The 19,982-nt window shown below is 42.7% G+C and overlaps 1 protein-coding gene across 2 annotated transcripts; it reads left to right on the top strand.

Moving 5' to 3' along the window:
- The first annotated feature begins 1,201 nt into the window (after positions 1-1,201).
- SLC19A2 (solute carrier family 19 member 2) lies at positions 1,202-19,614 on the top strand. 2 transcript variants are annotated; one of them, XM_063126912.1, is made up of 6 exons: positions 1,202-1,408; positions 4,885-5,352; positions 9,715-9,937; positions 10,985-11,177; positions 14,962-15,103; positions 15,746-19,614. In XM_063126912.1, the coding sequence occupies exons 1-6, from the start codon at positions 1,211-1,213 to the stop codon at positions 15,875-15,877; spliced, it is 1,356 nt and encodes a 451-aa protein (XP_062982982.1). In that variant the 5' UTR covers positions 1,202-1,210; the 3' UTR covers positions 15,878-19,614. The 2 variants fall into 2 exon arrangements, with proteins under 2 accessions (XP_062982982.1, XP_062982981.1); XM_063126911.1 differs by having other exon boundaries at positions 4,885-5,493.
- Positions 19,615-19,982: the final 368 nt, after the last annotated feature.

Below are 19,982 nucleotides of genomic sequence, written 5' to 3'. Positions count from 1 at the left end.
TTGTGAAATGGTGTGGGATCTTGTGTTAAAAGTAAAAAATTCACTGGGTATGCCCAAGACCTTGAGAATGGCTAAATTAGTTTTTTTTGCAGCCTGGATGCCATCATTTCTTCTATAACAAACTTGGATGGGTGAGTGCCAACAAGAAGGGTCTCTGAGAAACAAGTGGGAGATATTAGCATATTCGAATGTGCAGATTTATAAAACATTTAAAGGGGCACCTCTTCTGTCCAAAGAACAGTTCAATGAGTGAGCATGTGCAGATACTTGGAATCTGGAATGTTGAGTATCCCTTGGAAAATGAAAACGTGGTGGAGGAAGGGTATGAATTGCCAGCATGATAGTATACAGCACCCTTCCTAGAGATGTGAAGGTTTGGGGAGTGGGGGAAATGGGGAAAAAGTAAGAAAAACTTGGGAAACACTACCAATCACCCCCAATTAAAAAAACAAAAACCCTGGAGTTTTCAGATATTTCCCCCCCAGTCCCTTCTCGTCCCTGTGTTTTCTTCTTTCCAGACCTTCACATCTCTATGCTTTCCCCAATGTAGTGCCCACCAGATATGTTGGATTACAACTCCCAGTATCCTGCATCCAGATTCTGGGAGTTGCAGTCCAACACTCTGGAGGGCAAGCTACTGTGTATAACATCCTAGAAGAGGGCACCTTGAATCTAGTTAAGACAGTGCGGTATAGCAATGAGAGTGTTGCACTGGGACTCGGGAGGCCCGAGTTCTCGTCCCCACTCGGCCATGAACCACACTGGGTGACTTTGGGCCTGCCACTGACACTCAGCCTGACCTACCTCACAGGGTTGTTGTGAGTATAAAATGGAGAGAAGGAGGGTCGCCTTGGGTTCATTGCTAGAGGAAAAAGAGGCGGGGTATACATGTAATAAGAAAACAAAACAGCAAATGAATACAACTGCCGGCTCGCTGGCCCGCGCACCTTCCCCGTTCTCCATTTACTTCGAAGCAGCCAGGCGGCTTTTCTCCTTCCCCCTCCGCCGGCAGCAAAGGAAACCGGAAGGCGGAGGGCGTGCGCGACGCGGCGGCGGCTGCTACTGCGCAGGGTCAAGGTGCCTTTGGCTGCTGGCCGCGTGGGTGGCCGCCTTCATTCGCGCCCGCCTGGAGCCGAGCGCAGCAGTGCGTGGCGGAGCGCCGCCGCTGAAAGACCGACGCGGAGAGGCGCCCCATCCCGGGGCTCGTCGGATGGAAGCGCAGGAAGTCCTGGACGGACTCCGGTCCCGGGTGCTGCCTCGCCGCGTGAGGCGGGCTCCGCGCCCCTTCGGCTCGGCTCTGCCCACGGCTGTGCTCTGCGGCTACGGCTTCTTTGCCAACTTGCGGCCGTCCGAGCCTTTCCTGACGCCTTACCTGTTGGGACCGGACAAGAACCTCACCGAGACGCAGGTATTGCTGAGCTTTTCCGCGGGGGCCGGGACAAGGGGGCGCTTTATGGGCTCTGCCCATCTCTGTGGCGGGGCTAAAGAGACGCATGGGGGCTCCATGCCATAATGAAGAGAGTGTCGCCGAGCATGTGCAGAGCGTTTTTCTCTTCCCAGGCGTTCCTCGAGTTAAGCCAACACAGTCACCTGTAAGAATTCACACATTTCTTACGGCATAAGCTTTTGCGGATGAGAATTAAGCGGGGCTCTGAGTTTGGGGGCTGAGCTTCCAGGCGGGCTTGGGTCTCCACCATCCTTAGAAACGGAAGCTTGACCCGCCTCGTAGTTGAATGGGTTGCTCCTGGAGCCTGCCTGGTTATGAGGTGTCCAGGAAATCCGAGTTGCGCCTTGTGTGCCACCCTAAGATCTCGGGCAGCGATTGATGCTCTCAGGGAAAGGGAAAGAGGGTGTAAGTGGATCCTCTTGCCAGACAACTCTGAAAGGCACAGGAGCTCTTCTCGAATAACGAGTTTGCAATCTTATTTGCCGGTGGGGAGCTGCATTGTGTGCTGGGATCCACACAGACAAAAATCGAGTAAGATTGCCTCTTGAACTGCCACAATTCAGTCATTCAATCAGTAGGGAAACTCCAGTTGCTATCAAACCGTTGGGTTTAGGGGGGAAACTCCAAAAGTCTGGTCTTTAGCAAAAAAAAATCCGCACAGCTGTAGCCCTAGCTTGTTTGGTGTGGGCTGTCTATGTTTATGAGTATGTTATTGATTCTTGGCCAAAGTTTGGGGTGCATCACTTCCTCCTGAGAGCTTAACCTGGTCACCTAGTAGCAGTTGCAGTTGCAGAGTGAGCTGGCTGACTCTTAAGTTGTTACAGAGGAAAGATGCCACTGGCGATGTGTTAGATATAACTCCCAGCATTTCACCGGGTTGTGGTGCTTTGGAAAGGGGTGATGGGGGAGATGCTTGAGATTGATCTTAATTTCAGAAAAACAAACACTTTTTCATTTTTGGTTTTTCACAAGTTAGTGAAAACAAAGGAAAAGGAGCAAGGAAATTATGGGATTTACATTTGGGAAACCCGGAATTAAAGAGCTGGATGTTGGTGGTTGGGAGGAAACCAGTTCAAAAAACCATTGATGTGACAGTTTCCATAATGCCAGGAGTCACTTTAAGCCACAATAAAAGTGGGGGAGACGGGGAGACCCATAAGCACACTTTCCAAGGAGTAAGTCCCATTGAATTGAATGGGACTTATTTCTGAGTAAACACACTTAGAATCTTGCCCATGGAGATAGGTGTTGTCAGATTGCAATGGGGAATAGGGTGCTATTTTAACTGCTGAGTGGTCCCATAGCAATAGATGGGCTTCCAGGTAATCGTGGAAGGAAGATGCCTGGGTAGTGTTTAGTGACCCTAGCATGTAAAGGGCTTATATATTAGGAGGAACTTTCTATCTATTTGTGTAGTTCAATGATAGAATGAACCGTTTGGGCTGGTCTGCCATGCAGTGGAGGCTGGTGGCTCCTTTGTCAGTGGGGCGGTGAATCCACTCTGGGTTTCAATCAGAATTCTAAAGGAACTGTTCAAGGTCCAGATGCACAACTGCACACCTTCCGTACCTTGGATAGGTCCTTTAGCATCCTGACTGGTTCTGATTGAACCCAGAGCTGATTCACCACCCCACTGACATCAGCGCCACCAGCTTGCTCTGTTGCCATAGGTTACCTAGAAGTAACAGGCACCTGTCCCAGGAAGCATTTGGGATTGACCTTACAAATGATTTTATCTTTGTTGCTATAAATCACAGGAAAATATACTCCAGATCTTGTGATTAGGTTCTGACACATCCAGTCTTGCAAGTTTTTGGTCGATTTGCTCACTGCTTCTTTTTTCAGATGCTTTTAGTCTATGTCCATTTTGAAGCTAAGGTTGGCAATTTTACCCTGCCTGCTCTTGCCACTGCAGTTTCAAAGCCAGAGATATACAGTGCCATGTCAGCCAACCCTTACCAGATGGTATCTCTCAGGCGTGGCCCAGTCTTCTCAACTTACTCTGCTTTCTGCCTCCCCATGCCCCTTCATAGAATCATAGAATAGTATTATTATTATTATTATTATTATTATTATTATTTATTTATATAGCACCATCAATGTACATGGTGCTGTACAGAGTAAAACAGTAAATAGCAATAGTAGAGTTGGAAGGGGTCTATAAGGCCATCGAGTCCAACCCCCTGTTTTGTTTTAACCATGTTTTTTTAAAAAATATTTTTGAGAACTTGCTGTGAAACTGTAGGCATCATCTTAGAAAAATGTTGATGTAGTAATTTGATTGTAGTCTTAGATCTGTACAGGTTTGGCAATGTCAGGGCTTTGCTCTGTGTTCCACCAGATATACTTACAACATCAGAGTAGAAGGCAGAGGAATTAAGCCTCTCGACTCCAATGATGTCATTCTAAAGCTCAAACATGTTAATTCTCTTATCAGCTTTATGAAGTTGGTGGAAGACCAAGAACTTAAAAACACTGACAGGGCAACACAGAATTCTCTTGAGTTTATTTTAACAAGATACATTAAATTTCATCCCAAAGTGTAAAGCTTCCACAAATGTAAGAATAAATTCAGCCAGCACCAATAATTTATTCTGCTGGTGAACAGGGGAAAATCATTCCCCACTATGGCCAGTGACACCAAACCTAACATCAGCATTAGAACAGAAAAGGAACAGGATATCTCTGAACTTCTCCTAAAGCTATGAATAGGAAAACAGAATTGTATCCATTGCTAGTCCTACTTAGAGTACCCATTGAAATGAATGATTCAACCTGCAAGCATCTTTCTTCCAAAATCACACTGGACTAACGGGATTGTTGTGGATTAAGCAAAGTCCTCCATCTAGTGTTGGCTGCAAGGGAAGGAAGATATCTCCTACCTTGACTTTTTCCCTCCTTGGAACTTTGTGCCCCATATCCTTCAGATGCCTCCAAGGGTGCTTAGGCTGTAGAATAGACTTCCTGGAGAGAATTTACTTGGCACCTACTATTTTTACAGCTTAGGGTCAACTTAAAACTGTTCCATTGAACTGTTCCATTGAAGATAGATAACTTGAGAGTTGATCTGCTGCTGTTCTACATAAGTTACTATGTAACTATTTGATTATTTTGTTTAATTCTATTTTATACCCTTCACATTTTAATTTAAATTGTAACTTTATAATTTTTACGTCACCATTTCTCCACAAAGTTTCCAAAGTTGATATATTAGCACTTTTTGAACTTTATTATGGCGAGATGGTGATTGATATTACACTAAATAAAATCTGTTACTTTCCAAATACTGCTAGCAATGTGTCTAGGTTCCATTAGTCCAGGGATGGGCAACTAAACATCTGGAAGGTCACAAGTTGCCCATCCCTGTATTAGTCAAATATTTGTTGTCAGAATATGAATTTCCATTTCTAAAAGTTTATGACTTCTTCCTCTTGTAGGTCTTCAATGAAATTTATCCAGTATGGACTTACTCTTATTTGGTGCTGCTGTTCCCTGTCTTCCTGGCAACAGACTACCTCCGATACAAGCCCGTCATCCTTCTTCAAGGACTAAGCCTTATAGTGACATGGTTCATGCTGCTCTATGCCAAAGGACTGCTGGCTATTCAGTTCCTTGAATTCTTCTATGGACTGGTGACTGCAACAGAAATTGCCTATTATTCCTACATCTATAGTGTTGTGGACCTGAACTTATACCAAAAAGTCACAAGCTACTGTCGAAGTGCTGCCCTTGTGGGTTACACTGTGGGCTCTGTCTGTGGGCAAATCCTGGTGTCTGTTGCTGGCTGGTCGCTGTTCATTTTGAATGTGGTGTCTCTCACCTCCGTATCTGTTGCCTTTGCCGTGGCCTGGTTTCTGCCCATGCCACAGAAAAGCCTTTTCTTTCACCACCTCACAAGCACCCAGGTCAGTAAGGAAACGGAGGCTGTAGATTGTAAAAATGGAACAGTCATCCACGATGATCCTGCCTTAAAGAGGGTTCCTGGGTGGGAAGATGTTGAATCGAAAGTTCCTTTAAATATAGAAGAGCATCCTGCAGAACAGCAGGTAAGCATGCTGCTGTTTCAGGGGTTATGGAAGATACCTACTCTGCCTTTGCACTGAGAACAACTGTTGGGTTAATTTGCAATGGTACTGCCTGCTGTGCCTCTGTGTCTTGTGGCACCAAGAAACTTCTAGAAGGGTTTGCAAGATGTACTGAACTGTGAACGAACATTTCAACAGAGAGGGAACTTTTGTAACAGTGTAAACAAAGCTAGAAAATATTTAGAAACGTACCTTTTGGCCAGAATGAAATCTGTATGGTTGGTTTTTTGTTTCCTAGGCTGCCATTGGTAATGAAAGTATTAGCATTCCATAGGATTAATGTTACCCAGCCAAATACTCCTTCCCAAACAAAGGATTACTGTGAAGTTGTTCTTCACTCTTTCTGCAGAGATGCGAACCTTCACTACCACAGCTTAGCCTTGGTTAGGCAAATGCTGCATCTCTTCCTCCTCTTGTCTCCTGCTGTCTGTTCACCACCATCCCTCCACCCTCACCCCCACCCCACCCTGCCCTACAGCCTTCAGCTGAAATTTACAACACCCGGGCTGTGGGAGCAAGCTCTTCTTCCATATGAATTTTTTGTCAGTGCTGTGAAGGTCTTTCCTAAGAAAATATACTGTAGTTGTAGATCAGGGAAGGGGAACTGGGTTTCTCCAAACCAGCCTTCAATATACTTGCATAGATGAAGGTGAATAAGAGTATCTATGGCTTTGTTGTTTATCTGGTAGATCTTATTTGTAGACCAGCCTTCCCCAACCCGTTGCCTTGTAGATGTTTTGGACTAGAGCTCCCAGAATTCCTGACCACTGGCCATTCTGACTGAGGCTGATGGGAATTGAAGTCCAGCTCCCATCAGGTTGGGGGAAGGAAGGTATCAGGTTGAGGAAGGCTGTTGTAGATCATGTACACATTTACGTTTGTCTGTTTCGCAGGAATCGGGAAGTGATAGCTTTCATCATATTGCAGATAACTGTGCAATGCTAGCAGTGTCGATTTACATCCCAAGGTGGGAACATGCTATTTAAGGACACTGTTGTGTTATTTATTGCGTCCTAATGTTGCCTCCACTTTATCAAACACAGTAGTTTCATCAGGCAGTTCTACAGCTGGGATACTTTGATCAAGGGTGGATAAGATGTAGGTTTCTCCTAATATATATGTTTTTATTCACTTGTTCTTTTTTTCCTACAAAAACTGAGCTAGTTAGCTGCAGTAACTAGCAACAATATGCCGCTTTTGACCTGGTTCACACAACTAAACCATGGGTTGATTGGGGAGTGAACATGCTGGCTCCTAGCTTCTCGCCCACAACTGTTTTGCTAAACAATGCTGTATTGTTCTCCATGATGTCCAGACCTGGAACTCTGGGTTATTGAAACGACCCAGAGCTATAACCCGTGAATACGCCATAGGTTCTAATTCTAATTCTAGATTGCCATGGAGAACTACCCCTGGGTTGTTTAGTGCACTAGAAGCAGCAGGCAAATGGTCGGGAGCCAGCTCTCTCCCACTCAACTCATGGTTAACACACTGTGAGTTGTGAGTTGTTTAATCATGTGAGCTGGGTCTCTCTCTATGAATTTTAAACATGTTAGGTTTGTTCCCCATCATAAGGAACATTCTCTGCTGGAATAGTTGAACATGCCGTATCATGTTAGATTAACAATAGTTTGAAGATTTCAGAATCTTCTGGGAACAAATAAATTACCTTCATTGACCTGGTTCAAACATAGTGACAACCCATTGGTTGTTGTGTACGAATGGGCGCTGCCTTCAGTGTGCCTGCCTCTTCTGCTTTATCACAGAACCTATAATAGGCTCCTTCATAGGTTGTGCGGTGTGATGTGTGAACCCAGACCACTGAGTTGTTTAGAAGCTAAACAACCCAGCAGGTAACCCAATAACAAACTATAGATTAACCATTGGATTGTTTAGCCTGTAAACATCCTATAGGTCTGGGTTCGGATGTCACACTCAGCAACCTACAAAGGAGCTGATCACGGGTTGTGCAGTAAAGTGGAAGAGGTGGGTGCACGGCAGGCATCGCAGCCACTTGTGCATGATAACACATCACTGGTTGTTGTTACATGTGAACAGGGCCAATATCTTCATAATGCCAGAAGAAAGCTTTATGTATGGACTGGACAGCAACATAGGAGTTAATAGCGCACTGTACCAAGCTGAGCTGCAATGAAGTCTATTGGACATCATCTTGTCTTCCAGGCAATTATTATTATTATTATTTATTTATTTATTTATTTATATAGCACCATCAATGTACATGGTGCTGTACAGAGTAAAACAATAAATAGCAAGACCCTGCCGCATAGGCTTACATTCTAATAAAATCATAATAAAACAATAAGGAGGGGAAGAGAATGCACCGAACAGGCAGTATAAAAGTCAGAACAAAATCAAATGCATTTGCCAGCTCACTGCTGATTGCTCTGGTGAGAACACACAATCAAGGAGAGCTGCTGCCCTTCTTCTGTACCTGGAGAAATATGGGGGTTCTCTGTGATGCCATTAGACTGACTTGAGAAGCACAGGACAAATGCATGGGCTTTCCCTGATGCTGTACTGAAATTCAAGATACTTGAGAGAGACTATGTGATTCTTTTGGAGGCTTAGTGTAGTGGGAATAAGTTCCCATCCATCTTGTGAGCTGTGGAGGAAGATGAGGCTCGCCCTCCACAGTTGTGCTGGGCCGTGAGCTCAATGTAATGTCAGCAAACCCTGCCTCCTTCCTGTGGAGTGGGGAAATAGGGTCATTGTAAGAACAAACTACCTGGCTACCAAGGAGTGCCAAGATTTGTTGTCCCCTGTCTCCAGGCAACCTTTAGTCTTGTACTTTTGAGGAGAATATTTTTTACAGAAAAGCATCAAGTGATCTCTTTAAAGCAGGGGAAGCCAACCTGGTGCCCTCTAGGTGCTTTGGACTACAACTCTCATAAGTCCTAGCCAACATGGCCAGTGGTCCAAGAATATGGGAGTTATAGAGTGAAATATGTGGAGGGCACTAGGTTGCCAACCCCTTCTCTAAAGAAATAACATAGCAGAATGAGACAGACTAATCATATAGTAACAGTTGTGCTGTGCTTGCTTTTTTCAGTTTGAGAATTGAGGTGCCATCTTAGATAGGACTAACAGCTCTTGAAATAATTTGATTTGGTAACACTGTAGTTGATGTTTGTATTCATTTATTGGTTTTTAACTTTGCACACACCATCGTCATAGTTTCAAGTCTTAAATCCACCTAAAAACTTGCTCTGTGTTAGCTAACCAAAAGGGAATATTAATATTTTGCTTTGTCTTCTTCCACGTCAGCCACACTTTTTTAGAACGCAAGAGCCATCCATTGTACAGACTGTAACTTCTACTAGACCAGCTCTGCTTCACAGATCTACTATTTGTCTACTTCAAATTTTTAAAATGTTCATCTTGTTTTAATGTTGTTAAATCTATTCTGTAAAAGTGGTTGTAGAATGTGAAATTGCTATTTTCATAGAAAATAGTGGCTTGTCTGAGGAAATTGACTTTCTCGGAATTTATTTTAGTTCTCTGATGTTTAGATTTCATAAACAAGATGGTGGTGGCTGACCTAAGTTTCCTCTTGTTGGTTGATGAGAAGGTGGATAGATAGCAGTAGCTACTGCTGTCTATCTTTGTTCCAGAAATATTATGCTAGTTTTAATACCATATATATTAATGGGTTTGAAAGATTTTAGGAGGCCAATTCATGTGATTGCTTTTGTGGACCATAGCTTTTAGTTTTTTATCCATATTCCACAATGCAAATGACTAGTCTGAATCTTTCCATTGGCAAGAGAGCCAGCCTCTCTTTCCACACAAATTTTTGCACACCATCATTCAACACACATCAAAAGAAATTGTGGTTGCATGCACATTCATGGTTTTGCTCATGATCCATGACTTGGACAAGCCATTCATGATAGGCAGTCCCTTCTATCCATGATGAGAGAAGGGCCATGCAAATGTACAAACTACTGGCGCTCTGTTTTGCTCGTCATGGTTCAGCTCTTTTATGGCAAGAGAGCCAGAGGCTTTGCTGTGGGTGGCATTATTTAACTGCTTGAATAAATGGAAGATTTTCTTTCATCAGGCCTGTTTGGATCTGTAATCTTCCGAGAGCACTGTGGTGCTTCCACATGACTCTTGGGTAGAAAGATTAGTTGAATTTTTGTGTTTTAATCTATACAGGAGGAGAAGGTGGACATTGTGAATGTAATCAAAGAGCTCTGGCAGGACTTCCTGCAATGTTACTCTTCCCGGACTCTGCTGTGTTGGTCTGTGTGGTGGGCACTGTCAACATGTGGCTACTTCCAGGTCATAAACTATGCTCAAGGCTTGTGGGAAAAGGTGCTACCGTCGCAAAGCTCTGAGATCTATAACGGTGGTGTGGAGGCTGTTTCTACATTGTTGGGTAAGTTCTCCCTTTCACTCTTTTGTTGTTTATGGGTTTTGTTTTGTTTTTTGGTCTGTTTGTTTGTTGAGAGATGCTTGTTACGGGGCTCCTAAGCACTGGATGTGCCTTACTTATAGTGCTGCTATCTAGTGCAGTTGGCAAAATTGTTCTTTCTTAGTGTAGGGGAGAGACCATCTTATCTAAACAGCACTCCATCAAATTGCTGTTGGGTGAGTTTCGTGTGATGTGTGCATGAGATGACACAGTTGCTTCTGTTACCACGTTAGTAATATGTTTTGAAATTCTGACTGGAGATAATCATGTTTACAGGAGCCTCCTGGAGAAGTCATCCAAGCAAATATGTGCAGGATGTTTGGAAATATTTGTTGGTCATATTCATGTCTCTAATGTAATGCCAGTTGAAACAACATGGCTATGGTTGTGCCACCTTTACTTCGCAAACACAATTCAGTAATGGTCCTAACCATTAGACTGGGAAACTACATAGGCTCTCTCCCTGAAGCCCACCTGCACAATATAACTATAAAAACCCTAAGCAGGGTGAGCAGCTTGTGGCCCTCCTGATGTTTTGGCCTAAAACTCCCATGATCCCTCACCATTGGCTTTGTTGGCTAGGCCAGATGGGAGTTGTAGGCCAAAATATCTGGAGGGCCACAATTGCGTGCCCCTGCCCTGAAGACTAGCCAAGAGAGATGGTAGGCTAAGAGGTGGGAGCCTCTTGTACACTTCTTTTTACAGTTTAAAGCTGCTGCTGGTAGCTGTAAAGTGTGGGGGCTACTGCATAGTATAAATTCTCAGGAAGGGGCAGGGACACAGCCATCTTTTTCCCCTCACACAGTGTCCCTGTGAGGCTGCCAGGGAGATTGTTCTGAGGACATGTCGAGAGGGAAGAATTTTCAATATCAAAATTTGAAGTGAATGAAATCCTGCCCACCCACCCCCTGCTCTGTGAAACAAAAATATCCATTCAAAAATATCTTCTCTATATCTATACTGGATACAAATATTTTCAGACACTAAGTTATTTGGATTTTTCACTTTTAGGAGCTGTGGCTGTGTTTGCTGCAGGCCACATAAAAATATCTTGGGCTACTTGGGGTGAAATAGCCTTAGCCATGTTCTCCCTCTTCATTGCTGCGGCTGTGTATATCATGGACACCATTCGTAACATCTGGGTATGCTACGCTTCCTATGTAGTATTCCGAATTGTCTATATGCTGCTCATCACAATCGCAACGTAAGTACTTTGCAAATTTTATCAGTTTGTAGCTGTCCTAATTGAACCTAGCTTTGGGGGGATGTTGGCTATGTTTGTCTGAAGACTTCAGTCTTGTCACAGATAGAGCAATAAAAGAGCCATGGCCATGGCTTAAAAACACAGAGATGTTTAAATGGATGACCTCCAGGTCAGAAGTTTCCTGGTGAGAATGCCTTTTGCATGGAACATTTTAGCTTACTGGTTTAAATCAGTATTGGTATTTACTATGCTCCTGTAAATCAGAATAGGAGCACAGTAAAATTGAAAGAAATGTAATTGTTAAAATATTACATTTTATTTCAATAAACTTAACCCAAGGCTGTATTGCATTTTATATCCTGAGTTGATATTCTGCATTAGGAATTCCTTTCCTTGCTTGTTTGGCAATCCAGAGGAATATCTAGATTCATAAACTTCAGATCACAGCGCCTTGTTAAATTGTGTCTTTTGCTGGAGCACAGCTGAATCTGGTGAATTCAAACAGAAAGAGCATCTTTAATATAACCCAAAATTTGTGGATATTTTGTATTGAGCTAGTGGCTTATTTATTTATTTATTGCATTTTTATACCACTCAATAGCCGAAGCTCCCTGGGCGGTTCACAAAAATTAGTGTGGGGGCCTGCAAGGAAATGAGCCAGGCATCTTGTTTTAAACTGGATTGCCTTCCCTGTGTGTAGTGCTCACATTCCAGGGATTTCTAGCCTGGCCAGGTGTGGTGCAGGTATGCTTATGTTGCATGCGTAGCAGATAGAGTGGGGGTGGGAAGAAGTAGCTGGTTTTAAAATGTGAAGCCAGGTGCGGGGAATACTTCATATCTTTTCTTGCCTACTTGATGTCACTTTGAAACCAGGTGTCAATTTATTAAAAGGAGAAAGGGTTTCTGGTTTGCCTTATACAATCATTAGAGTTTTTGTTCGTTTGTTTTGGCAAATTACATCTTACGGCTGCCATGCCAAACCTCTGTGGCTTTGAGCATGTAGTCAATAAGTCACTGGCAATCTGAAATGTCAGGGTGGAAATGGACTCTCCGTATTTTGACACCTGCATGTTGGATGTCTACCAAGTTTTTTTTTTTTTTTGAGTAAAGTAGAAAGCAGGGAAGGACAAGAAGTACTTTGAGCAGCAAGTGTGTGTGTACCAACCATGTAGTAGGTTTGTGCAATGAAATTCATGCTGCAATGTAATGCAATAGCTGTAATGGAATTAAACCAACTAGGGCAGAATGTCCATGTTACTGGGTGCTGTAAATGGCTGAGGTAAAGGGCCGTAGTGATAGAAGATATGTAAATAAGGATAGCAAGGACATGGGAATCGATAACTTTAATCTTTGAACTGCTATAGAGGGGAAAATTGCTGTCTCAGGAGGCTCCCATGAATTTACATAGGAAGCTGCCTTACACAAAGTCCATCTAGGTCAGTTGGAAGCAATTCTCCAGGGTTTCAGATGAGGATATTTCCTAGCCCTACCTGGAGATGCTAGACATTGAACCCGGCACCTTTTTAGGCAAAACATGTGCTCTAACACAGATCTATGGCCCTTCCCAGGTGACTTCCATCATTATTGGTTTGGAACCGTGCTTTTTGCTTATATAGTTGGAGTTGGAATGGTTTGTAGAGTCCGATTGTTTGAACAACAGGATTTCCTAAATGTATACCTCACCTGACTGATCTTTTAGTTCGTAAAGCCTCCAGGGGAGGTCTTTCTACAATTTGTTCTGAAAACGTGTGTCAGTGCTTAGCTGCAGTAAGGGAGAACACTGTGATTTTCAGTCTAAGGCTGTGCGTGTTTACTGAGGAATAAGCCCCAGGCACTTTATCAAAGTTAACTTCAGAGCAAATATGCATAGATTAGGCTGCATATTTGTTTTGCAATGTATGCAAATCCTTTTTCGGCTGTGTCGTTTACCAATTCTTAACAGTCTTAAAATGCTGACCAAAATAACCATATCCCACCCTGTTCATTTTGGAATAAATACACATGGGATGCTTCCAGATGAAGGACTCCTAGCTTTTATAGTCGGGAGGCACTGTGCAGCTCTTCCATCTTTTTTCCTTAATGGCTTTTCTGCGGTAAGAAAGAAGATGGGAAAACTGGGACAGTGAGAAAACATGGGACATTGTTGTCTAGCCCCCCCACTCTCGATAAAATTCAGTGAATGAGGCCAGGTGATGGGAGGATAAAAGCCTCGTCTGGAAGCGCCCAACAGGCAGTATCCAATGCAATGCTACCATTGAGCGCCATGGCAGTAGTGCATGTTGGCGTGCTGGGTTTTCCAGGGATGCTGTTGCTTTGGCAAGCAGTATTAACATGGTGCTTGAAGTTGTTTACACAAGCACAACCGAGTTTACATTAGTGTTGCATTGGGTACTCTATTCAGTTTCTCCTGCTATTCCTTACTGTATATTCCAAACCCTTAATCATCTTTGCTATAAGCTGAATTGTCACCAACAGGCTGATTGTTTGGCACAGTTTCAGGAAGGACGGAGTGGTATTGCATTATTTCCCTCTACAGTGACTTGATTAATGCAACCCAGAAAGTAATTTAAAGCTGCATTAGTTACTGCAAAGCTGAATTAATTTTGATTCTTCTCAGTTGTGTTCAAGTTTAGCTGGTTCTCCCGTCCCATTCTATGTTAATAAACATCTTGGCTTCTCCCTTCCCTTCAGTGTTAACAAAGCCCTTGTAATTTGTAACTCACTTTATCCGTAAGGCTCATGACAGTTAATATTTCTGCACCTTGTCTATCCTCCCAGCACTGAATTAGGTCAGTGGCGTTCCCATTTTACAAATGGGCATGTCTGTCTTGATTTGCTAATGTTCCTGAGCTGGGATAGTGCAACTTGTTAAACTTCTTTGAATTTCCCTTTGATACATGGACTGGGAAATGTCAACAGTGGGGCTGTTCACACAGCACACTAATCCACACTCAGTGTTTGGGTGTGGGTTATTTTAAACCATGGTGTGTTGAATGACAGGTTATCATGTTGTCTGAATGCAACACGTTTTCCGCAGAGTGGATTATGTTGCCTGGTTTGATAACTATGCAGTGTGGCTTGTTAACCACCCTGAACAATCCCATAACAAACCATGGGTTCTCAAGGTGGCTTGTTCAAGAAAAAAATAAGCCACACAGCATGGTTAACAAGCCAACTTGGCTGCGTTCAGACAACATGATAACCCATAGTTCAACAAACAACCCACTGTTCGAAATAACTGAGTGTGGGTTAGCGTGTTGTGTGAACAGCCCAGTGTGTTTTGATTTGTGGGTTCATGCAGTAGGGTACACATATGGAAATGTGTACAAGGCCAAATTAGGATGTGATTGTGACAGTTGTGTGTCGTTTAAACATGGAACTGCCCCCAATCATGTAGAAAGAGGAGTGAGAAGAATGCAGAGGAGACTGTAAAAACACTCCCCTTCCCTGCGGGTTACTTCCCTGTAGCCCCTATCATCAGACTCCTTTTTTTGGCAAGGGCTTTGATAGCGAAAGTGACCCTTGCTAAAGATCAGAGCTTTTGGGGAGAAAGGGTGGAGGAGGATACAGCTCCCCTGCCCCATGTACTCCCTTTGTTTTTAAAATCAGAAATCCGGACACTTCTGTGTGTGAAATGCATGGTACAGCTACCTGTGCATCTGGTTTGTACCCCCAACTCTCTTGATGATCAACTTTGGTAGGGTACTCCTGCTGTCTACCATGAAAGAAATGCATTCTCTCCTAAGCTCATATTCTGTCTTTCCACTCTGTTTTTTCTCCAAAGGTTCCAGATTGCTACGAATCTAAGCGTACAGCGCTATGCCCTTGTGTTTGGGGTCAATACTTTCATTGCCCTGGCATTGCAAACGCTGCTCACATTGATAGTTGTCGATGCAAAAGGGCTTGGGCTGGACATATTCACACAGGTAAGGCTCATGCTTTTATTTTGGCTGAGTGGGAAAAGTGAGAATGCACAGCCTTCCTGGTAAAGCCTTTTGGCTATCTCCAATGGGTGGGTGGTAATTCTAGTCCCAACATCTTGGTTTTGGGAGGGTGAATGGTGCCGTGCCCTGTGTTTGCTGAGGAGAAATGCTTTTTTTTCAGCCACGTTCCTAATGGACAATGGAAATGCTTATAATAGTCTGACTTATTTTGAGCTGTCAGGAGGTGCAACAAATTCAAAGGTGCCAGTTGCTGTTGTCCATGTTTTAGTTTGAAACTGATGCTCCTTGTGGCCTTGGCTTTTTATTTGAACCATACCAAAAGAATGTACTGGCAAAAATGGACGGTGGGTTAGATGGAGGACAAATGTGACTTACCATTCATTAGAGTATAATGGTCCTAAGCAGTTCAAGACATTTGAGGCAGAGAATCGAAATGGTGACTTCCTCCTTCCCTGTTAAGTTAAAAATATAACTAAATAATTGACTACTTGCTCTCTTTATAATGCCCCCTCCCACAAATCTGCAGCACTCAACAGGCTCCTTCACCCTGCTTAATGGTAGGACTGGCCCTAAGAAAGATGTCTTAGTTCACCACTTCTCTCTCTCCCCCCTCCTTTTCTCCAGTTCATGATCTATGCTGGTTACTTTGCTGCCATATCGGTTGTGTTCTTGATCAGTGGCACATGCAGTATTATCCAGAACTATCGGAGGAAGAAGGAGAGAAGGAGAAATGACACTACAGCAGACGATGCTTAAAGTGCAGAACAAGGACTTGCTCAACACCTGTGTTGGGGGAAGGGTGATCTATTTTAAACATGCCGGTTCCTATTTATTGATGTATTCCAATGCTGTTACTTCAAGACTGTTACCTGAATTGCACTTGATGTATATTTGTACTATATTAGTAGCGTAAGTTAGATCCAGAATGTATATAATTATATCTTACATGAGTAAGAATACTAGATATACCAAAATGGCCTCAAGTAAGCTTTTTTTTGTCAAAGCTGCCCATCTGGGGACAGTCAGAAGCATGCTTCAGGCTTGCTGATTGCCCCTCTTGCCTCTTGAGACAGACAAGCCATAAAGCAGTCACTGGAAAATGGAAAATGATTAATTTTGTTTTGGAAAACTAATAAAATTTTAAAAATAAAAAATGAAAATTGAAAATGATGGCTTTGTTTAACTAGCTCAGCCCATGCCATCAATGGTTTGTAGGCTGAGACTCGGAGGAACTTGAAGTATTGATTCAGCAGCCAAAAACGAAGCAGTGGCAGCCTTTACGTCAAGTTGGATGTGGCAGTAGAAGAACACTGTCCTGGACTGGTAGAGGCACAGGCTGCGTTCAGACAACATGATAGTCAACGGTGGGGTAATAATCAACTCGACAACTGCTGATCTAGGGGGTACTCCCCACACAACATGATAACAATTAATTGTGCTGTGGATTAGGATCAGTGTTGAGTTGACTATTAGTTCACTCTGAGTTGACACACTCATTGCCCGCTGTCTCTCCCCCCCCTCAGTCCTCCCATGAGTATCCCATCAGCCATTCCTGTTGAAAATCTATCCTGCCAGCTGGACTAGAGCGGCCACCGGTTTAACTGCTCTTGCCTTGTGACTCTGTGGTTGATGAAATAACCAATGGTGGCCGAGCAAATAACCAACAGTGCCCTCCACACGACACGATAATCAGTGGTGGTTCAAATAGCCAACTCTGCACAACGTTGGTTATTTGCATTGGTTATTTTGGCCAAATAGCCAACTGTTGGTTAAAAAAACTCCCTCCACACAACATGATAACTCATGGTGGGTTAAATAACCAACCGTCAACTAGTTAAACCACCATTGGTTATTGTGTTGTCTGAACCCAGTCACAGTCTTGAATGTTAAATAGACCTCATGTATATGCACAAACATTTCCCACACTGCAGTATTCCTGTCTTATCTTATCTGCCTTTTTGGTGTGTCTAAAGCAATGATGGGCAATGTGTGGCCTTCCACATGTTCGGTGACTGTAACTCCCTTTATCCCTAGCCAGCATAGATAAAGTCCAGCAACATCTGGAGGGCCACACATTCTCCATTCCTGTCTAAAGGTTTAGTTTTCTCTGATTGCCCTTACCCATCAAGTATAAGTAGATGGATTGACCCACTGACCTCATGAAATGTCAAGTTGTACTTCTTAAATAATAGGTAATTTAGGGCATTGAGAGTGCAAGAAACAAAACTATGTGTGTTCACATTTGGCCTGTCATCCTGAGAAACTCTAGACTTTATTCAGCTCCTCCAGAGGGATCAGTCTCTTAAGCTCCTGTATTTAAACTGTTGACAAGACTTTTCATAGTGTCTGGGGAGAATGAACTGACATCAGTATTGTTTTGCATAATCTGTTCAAATAATATAAGTCCCCTTGATTGCCATTTTAGCCTATAGCTATTGTGTTTTTGAACTGTGGCATAAATGCATTTGACAACACCGGATGGAAGCTCATCCTTATGATTGTTTCCTTTGATTTCCGCTAGTAATTAAGTAGTATGATGCCTGTTAAAGCTTTGTTTGTTTAGTGTGGACTTCTTGTGGCTTTCTTAGACTTTTTCTAAACTGATTGCAGGTGAGAGAAGTATAGAATGGGATTATTTTCTAATGAAAAGGAGCATTGTCTAAGAACTATGCCTTTAGATTCTGTAGATTTTAGGGCAGGGAGTGGTTTTATACCAAGAGGCTGTTATGTGGTTTGTGTTCATAGGCATCTTGAGGAAACAGGGATGCTAAATTACATGTCTTGCTTCCTTTCCACATCCAGTTATTTTGGCCACATTTATTTCCGGTGACCAGCAAAATAATTGCAAACGAGAGGGTTGAATAAATCCATAACAAGCAGGTCTTAGGGTTGCACCCTGATCCTTGGCCTAGATCCTAAGGATGTTAAACCTGTCCACATGATGGGACTATGTCAATGTTTCATATTTACTATAACAGGGATAGTAAGCCTTTTATGGACTGAAGGCCTTGTTGGCTCCAAGAATATTGGGGGCTGTATAATCAAAGAGCAAGGTGGGTCCACAATCCAAAGTATTCAGTGTGTACACATTTTGGAAAACCATTGCCAGTTGTGCTTCTCATATAAATGCAGCAAAATGTCCATGTGCATGTGAACTGTGTGTGACTTCCAATAAGGAACTGCTTTCCATGTAGGTGGAGAGGCATAATGTGTGAAGAGGCCCTTACTATAAGCTCCGTTTGTAGCGGACAGGTAGTACTTGTTCATCTAGTGGTTTCCTTGCTACATAAAAATCAAATGAAGGAGATGGAAAGAAAGGAGGGATGTGCAAAATGAATAAATAAGAATTCTTGTGTGTGATTGTGATGTCCCATTCTGTTGCTGAGTTTGCAGTACTGAACTTAGCAATTATGTATCAGCTTCAACTCTGATACAGCACCTGAAATATACTACTGATCCCAAACTACAGAGAGCTTGAAACAAGATTTTAATGCAAATATTGCTCACCTTTGATGCAAAGTCTTGAAGATTCCATAAGAAAATAATTGAAACAGCCAGTCTCTTATGTAAATTCACGCACCTTTCTTCACCCAGTAAGATTTTTCCCCAGTTGCTTCTGGGTATCTAAGATGTCTTCTAAATAGAAACCTGAAAATACTTGTAGCAGGAAAGGTGAGATCCTGCACCAGTTCACAAGCCTGACAAAAAAAAGGGCTAGGTAATCAAAAGGGGAAACTGAATCTTTTAATCTAATAGTAAAGCATATTTCTTGCCTCTGAGCCAAACTAGTTGTGAGGATAATTGTATGAAAAAAAGCAGCGAGTGGGTGGGGAAGAAAAGTTTAACTCTTCCTCTCCCTGCTATGCTCCTAACAAAAATCACCTCTCCAAAGAGGTACATTCCAATGGAAGCATTAAGTGAGGGCAGTGGGAGCTTCATTTGAAATGCAAATAGCACTTCTGGAGAGGTGACTTTTGTTGTGACCCTGACAAAGGGACAGGGTTTCCCTCTCCATCCGTACCCCTCCCACCTGCCTGCTCAGCCTTCCCCTCAGCTGCTATTTATGTAACAAAAAATCATGTATGTTAACTCCATTCACTCAGTTAAAATTGCATATTGTTCTCTTCTGGAGGAATTGAAATAACTATAAAATCTCATCTGTGGAAAAGTCCTGTTAATAGAAGGTGGGCAGACAGACATCTTCATTGTTGAAGAGTTGTATGTAGTAGTTGGTTATGCTGCACTAGTCCAGTCTACTGAATATAAGCCAGGAAATGGTTCCAGGGTCATTGATGTTGCTGTAATGATGCAAAGGTGGTGTAGTAATGGAGAAAACAAATAATATAGTTATTTTAATAATTATATTATTTAATGATAACATAAGAAAAAACTGTCAGGAAAATGGTTTGTAAAACTAAAATACATGTACAAACAAGGCAGTTGTGGGAAGGAAAATTTTACTCTTCAAGTCGTAAAACTATTTTTTTAATCAAATAAAATATTTTATGATATTCTTACAAGTTTGTTTTGACAAAGGAATGCTATGGTTACTATCTGGAACTACCTTAATACCTACTCTTTTAATAGACAGGGTTGTGTGTGCTCCTCTTTTGGAAGAGAAAAACAAAGTTTTACATCAGTGAACCCGAAACTTTGAACAAAGTATTATTCAAATTAAATGTCTATAGCTGTAGTAAAAAGGTCTTGCTACGTTTGAGAGAAAGGTAATTGGACTGCAGATGAAGAATTCTACCTAATGGCAAATACAGCTAGCAAGTGCCAGTGGAAGTGGAGCCAGACTGGGAGCACTAAGAATCAAGAAGGAATTGCATGTGCTTTGCAAAAGTGAAAACAACAAAAC

This window comes from Elgaria multicarinata, chromosome 5 (assembly GCF_023053635.1).
Source record: "Elgaria multicarinata webbii isolate HBS135686 ecotype San Diego chromosome 5, rElgMul1.1.pri, whole genome shotgun sequence".
NCBI lineage: Eukaryota > Metazoa > Chordata > Lepidosauria > Squamata > Anguidae > Elgaria > Elgaria multicarinata.
Note: the sequence above shows the minus strand (reverse complement) of the source record. Positions and strands in the feature narration are given on the sequence as shown.

What these genes read in the sequence shown, in the direction of transcription:
- SLC19A2 (XM_063126911.1), top strand. Translation starts at nt 1,211, where the DNA reads ATGGAAGCGCAGGAAGTCCTGGACGGACTCCGGTCCCGGGTGCTGCCT. An exon ending in AGCATCCTGCAGAACAGCAG is followed by an intron (nt 5,494 to 9,714) that starts GTAAGCATGCTG and finishes TAATCTATACAG; the next exon opens with GAGGAGAAGGTGGACATTGT. An exon ending in GGCTGTTTCTACATTGTTGG is followed by an intron (nt 9,938 to 10,984) that starts GTAAGTTCTCCC and finishes TTTCACTTTTAG; the next exon opens with GAGCTGTGGCTGTGTTTGCT.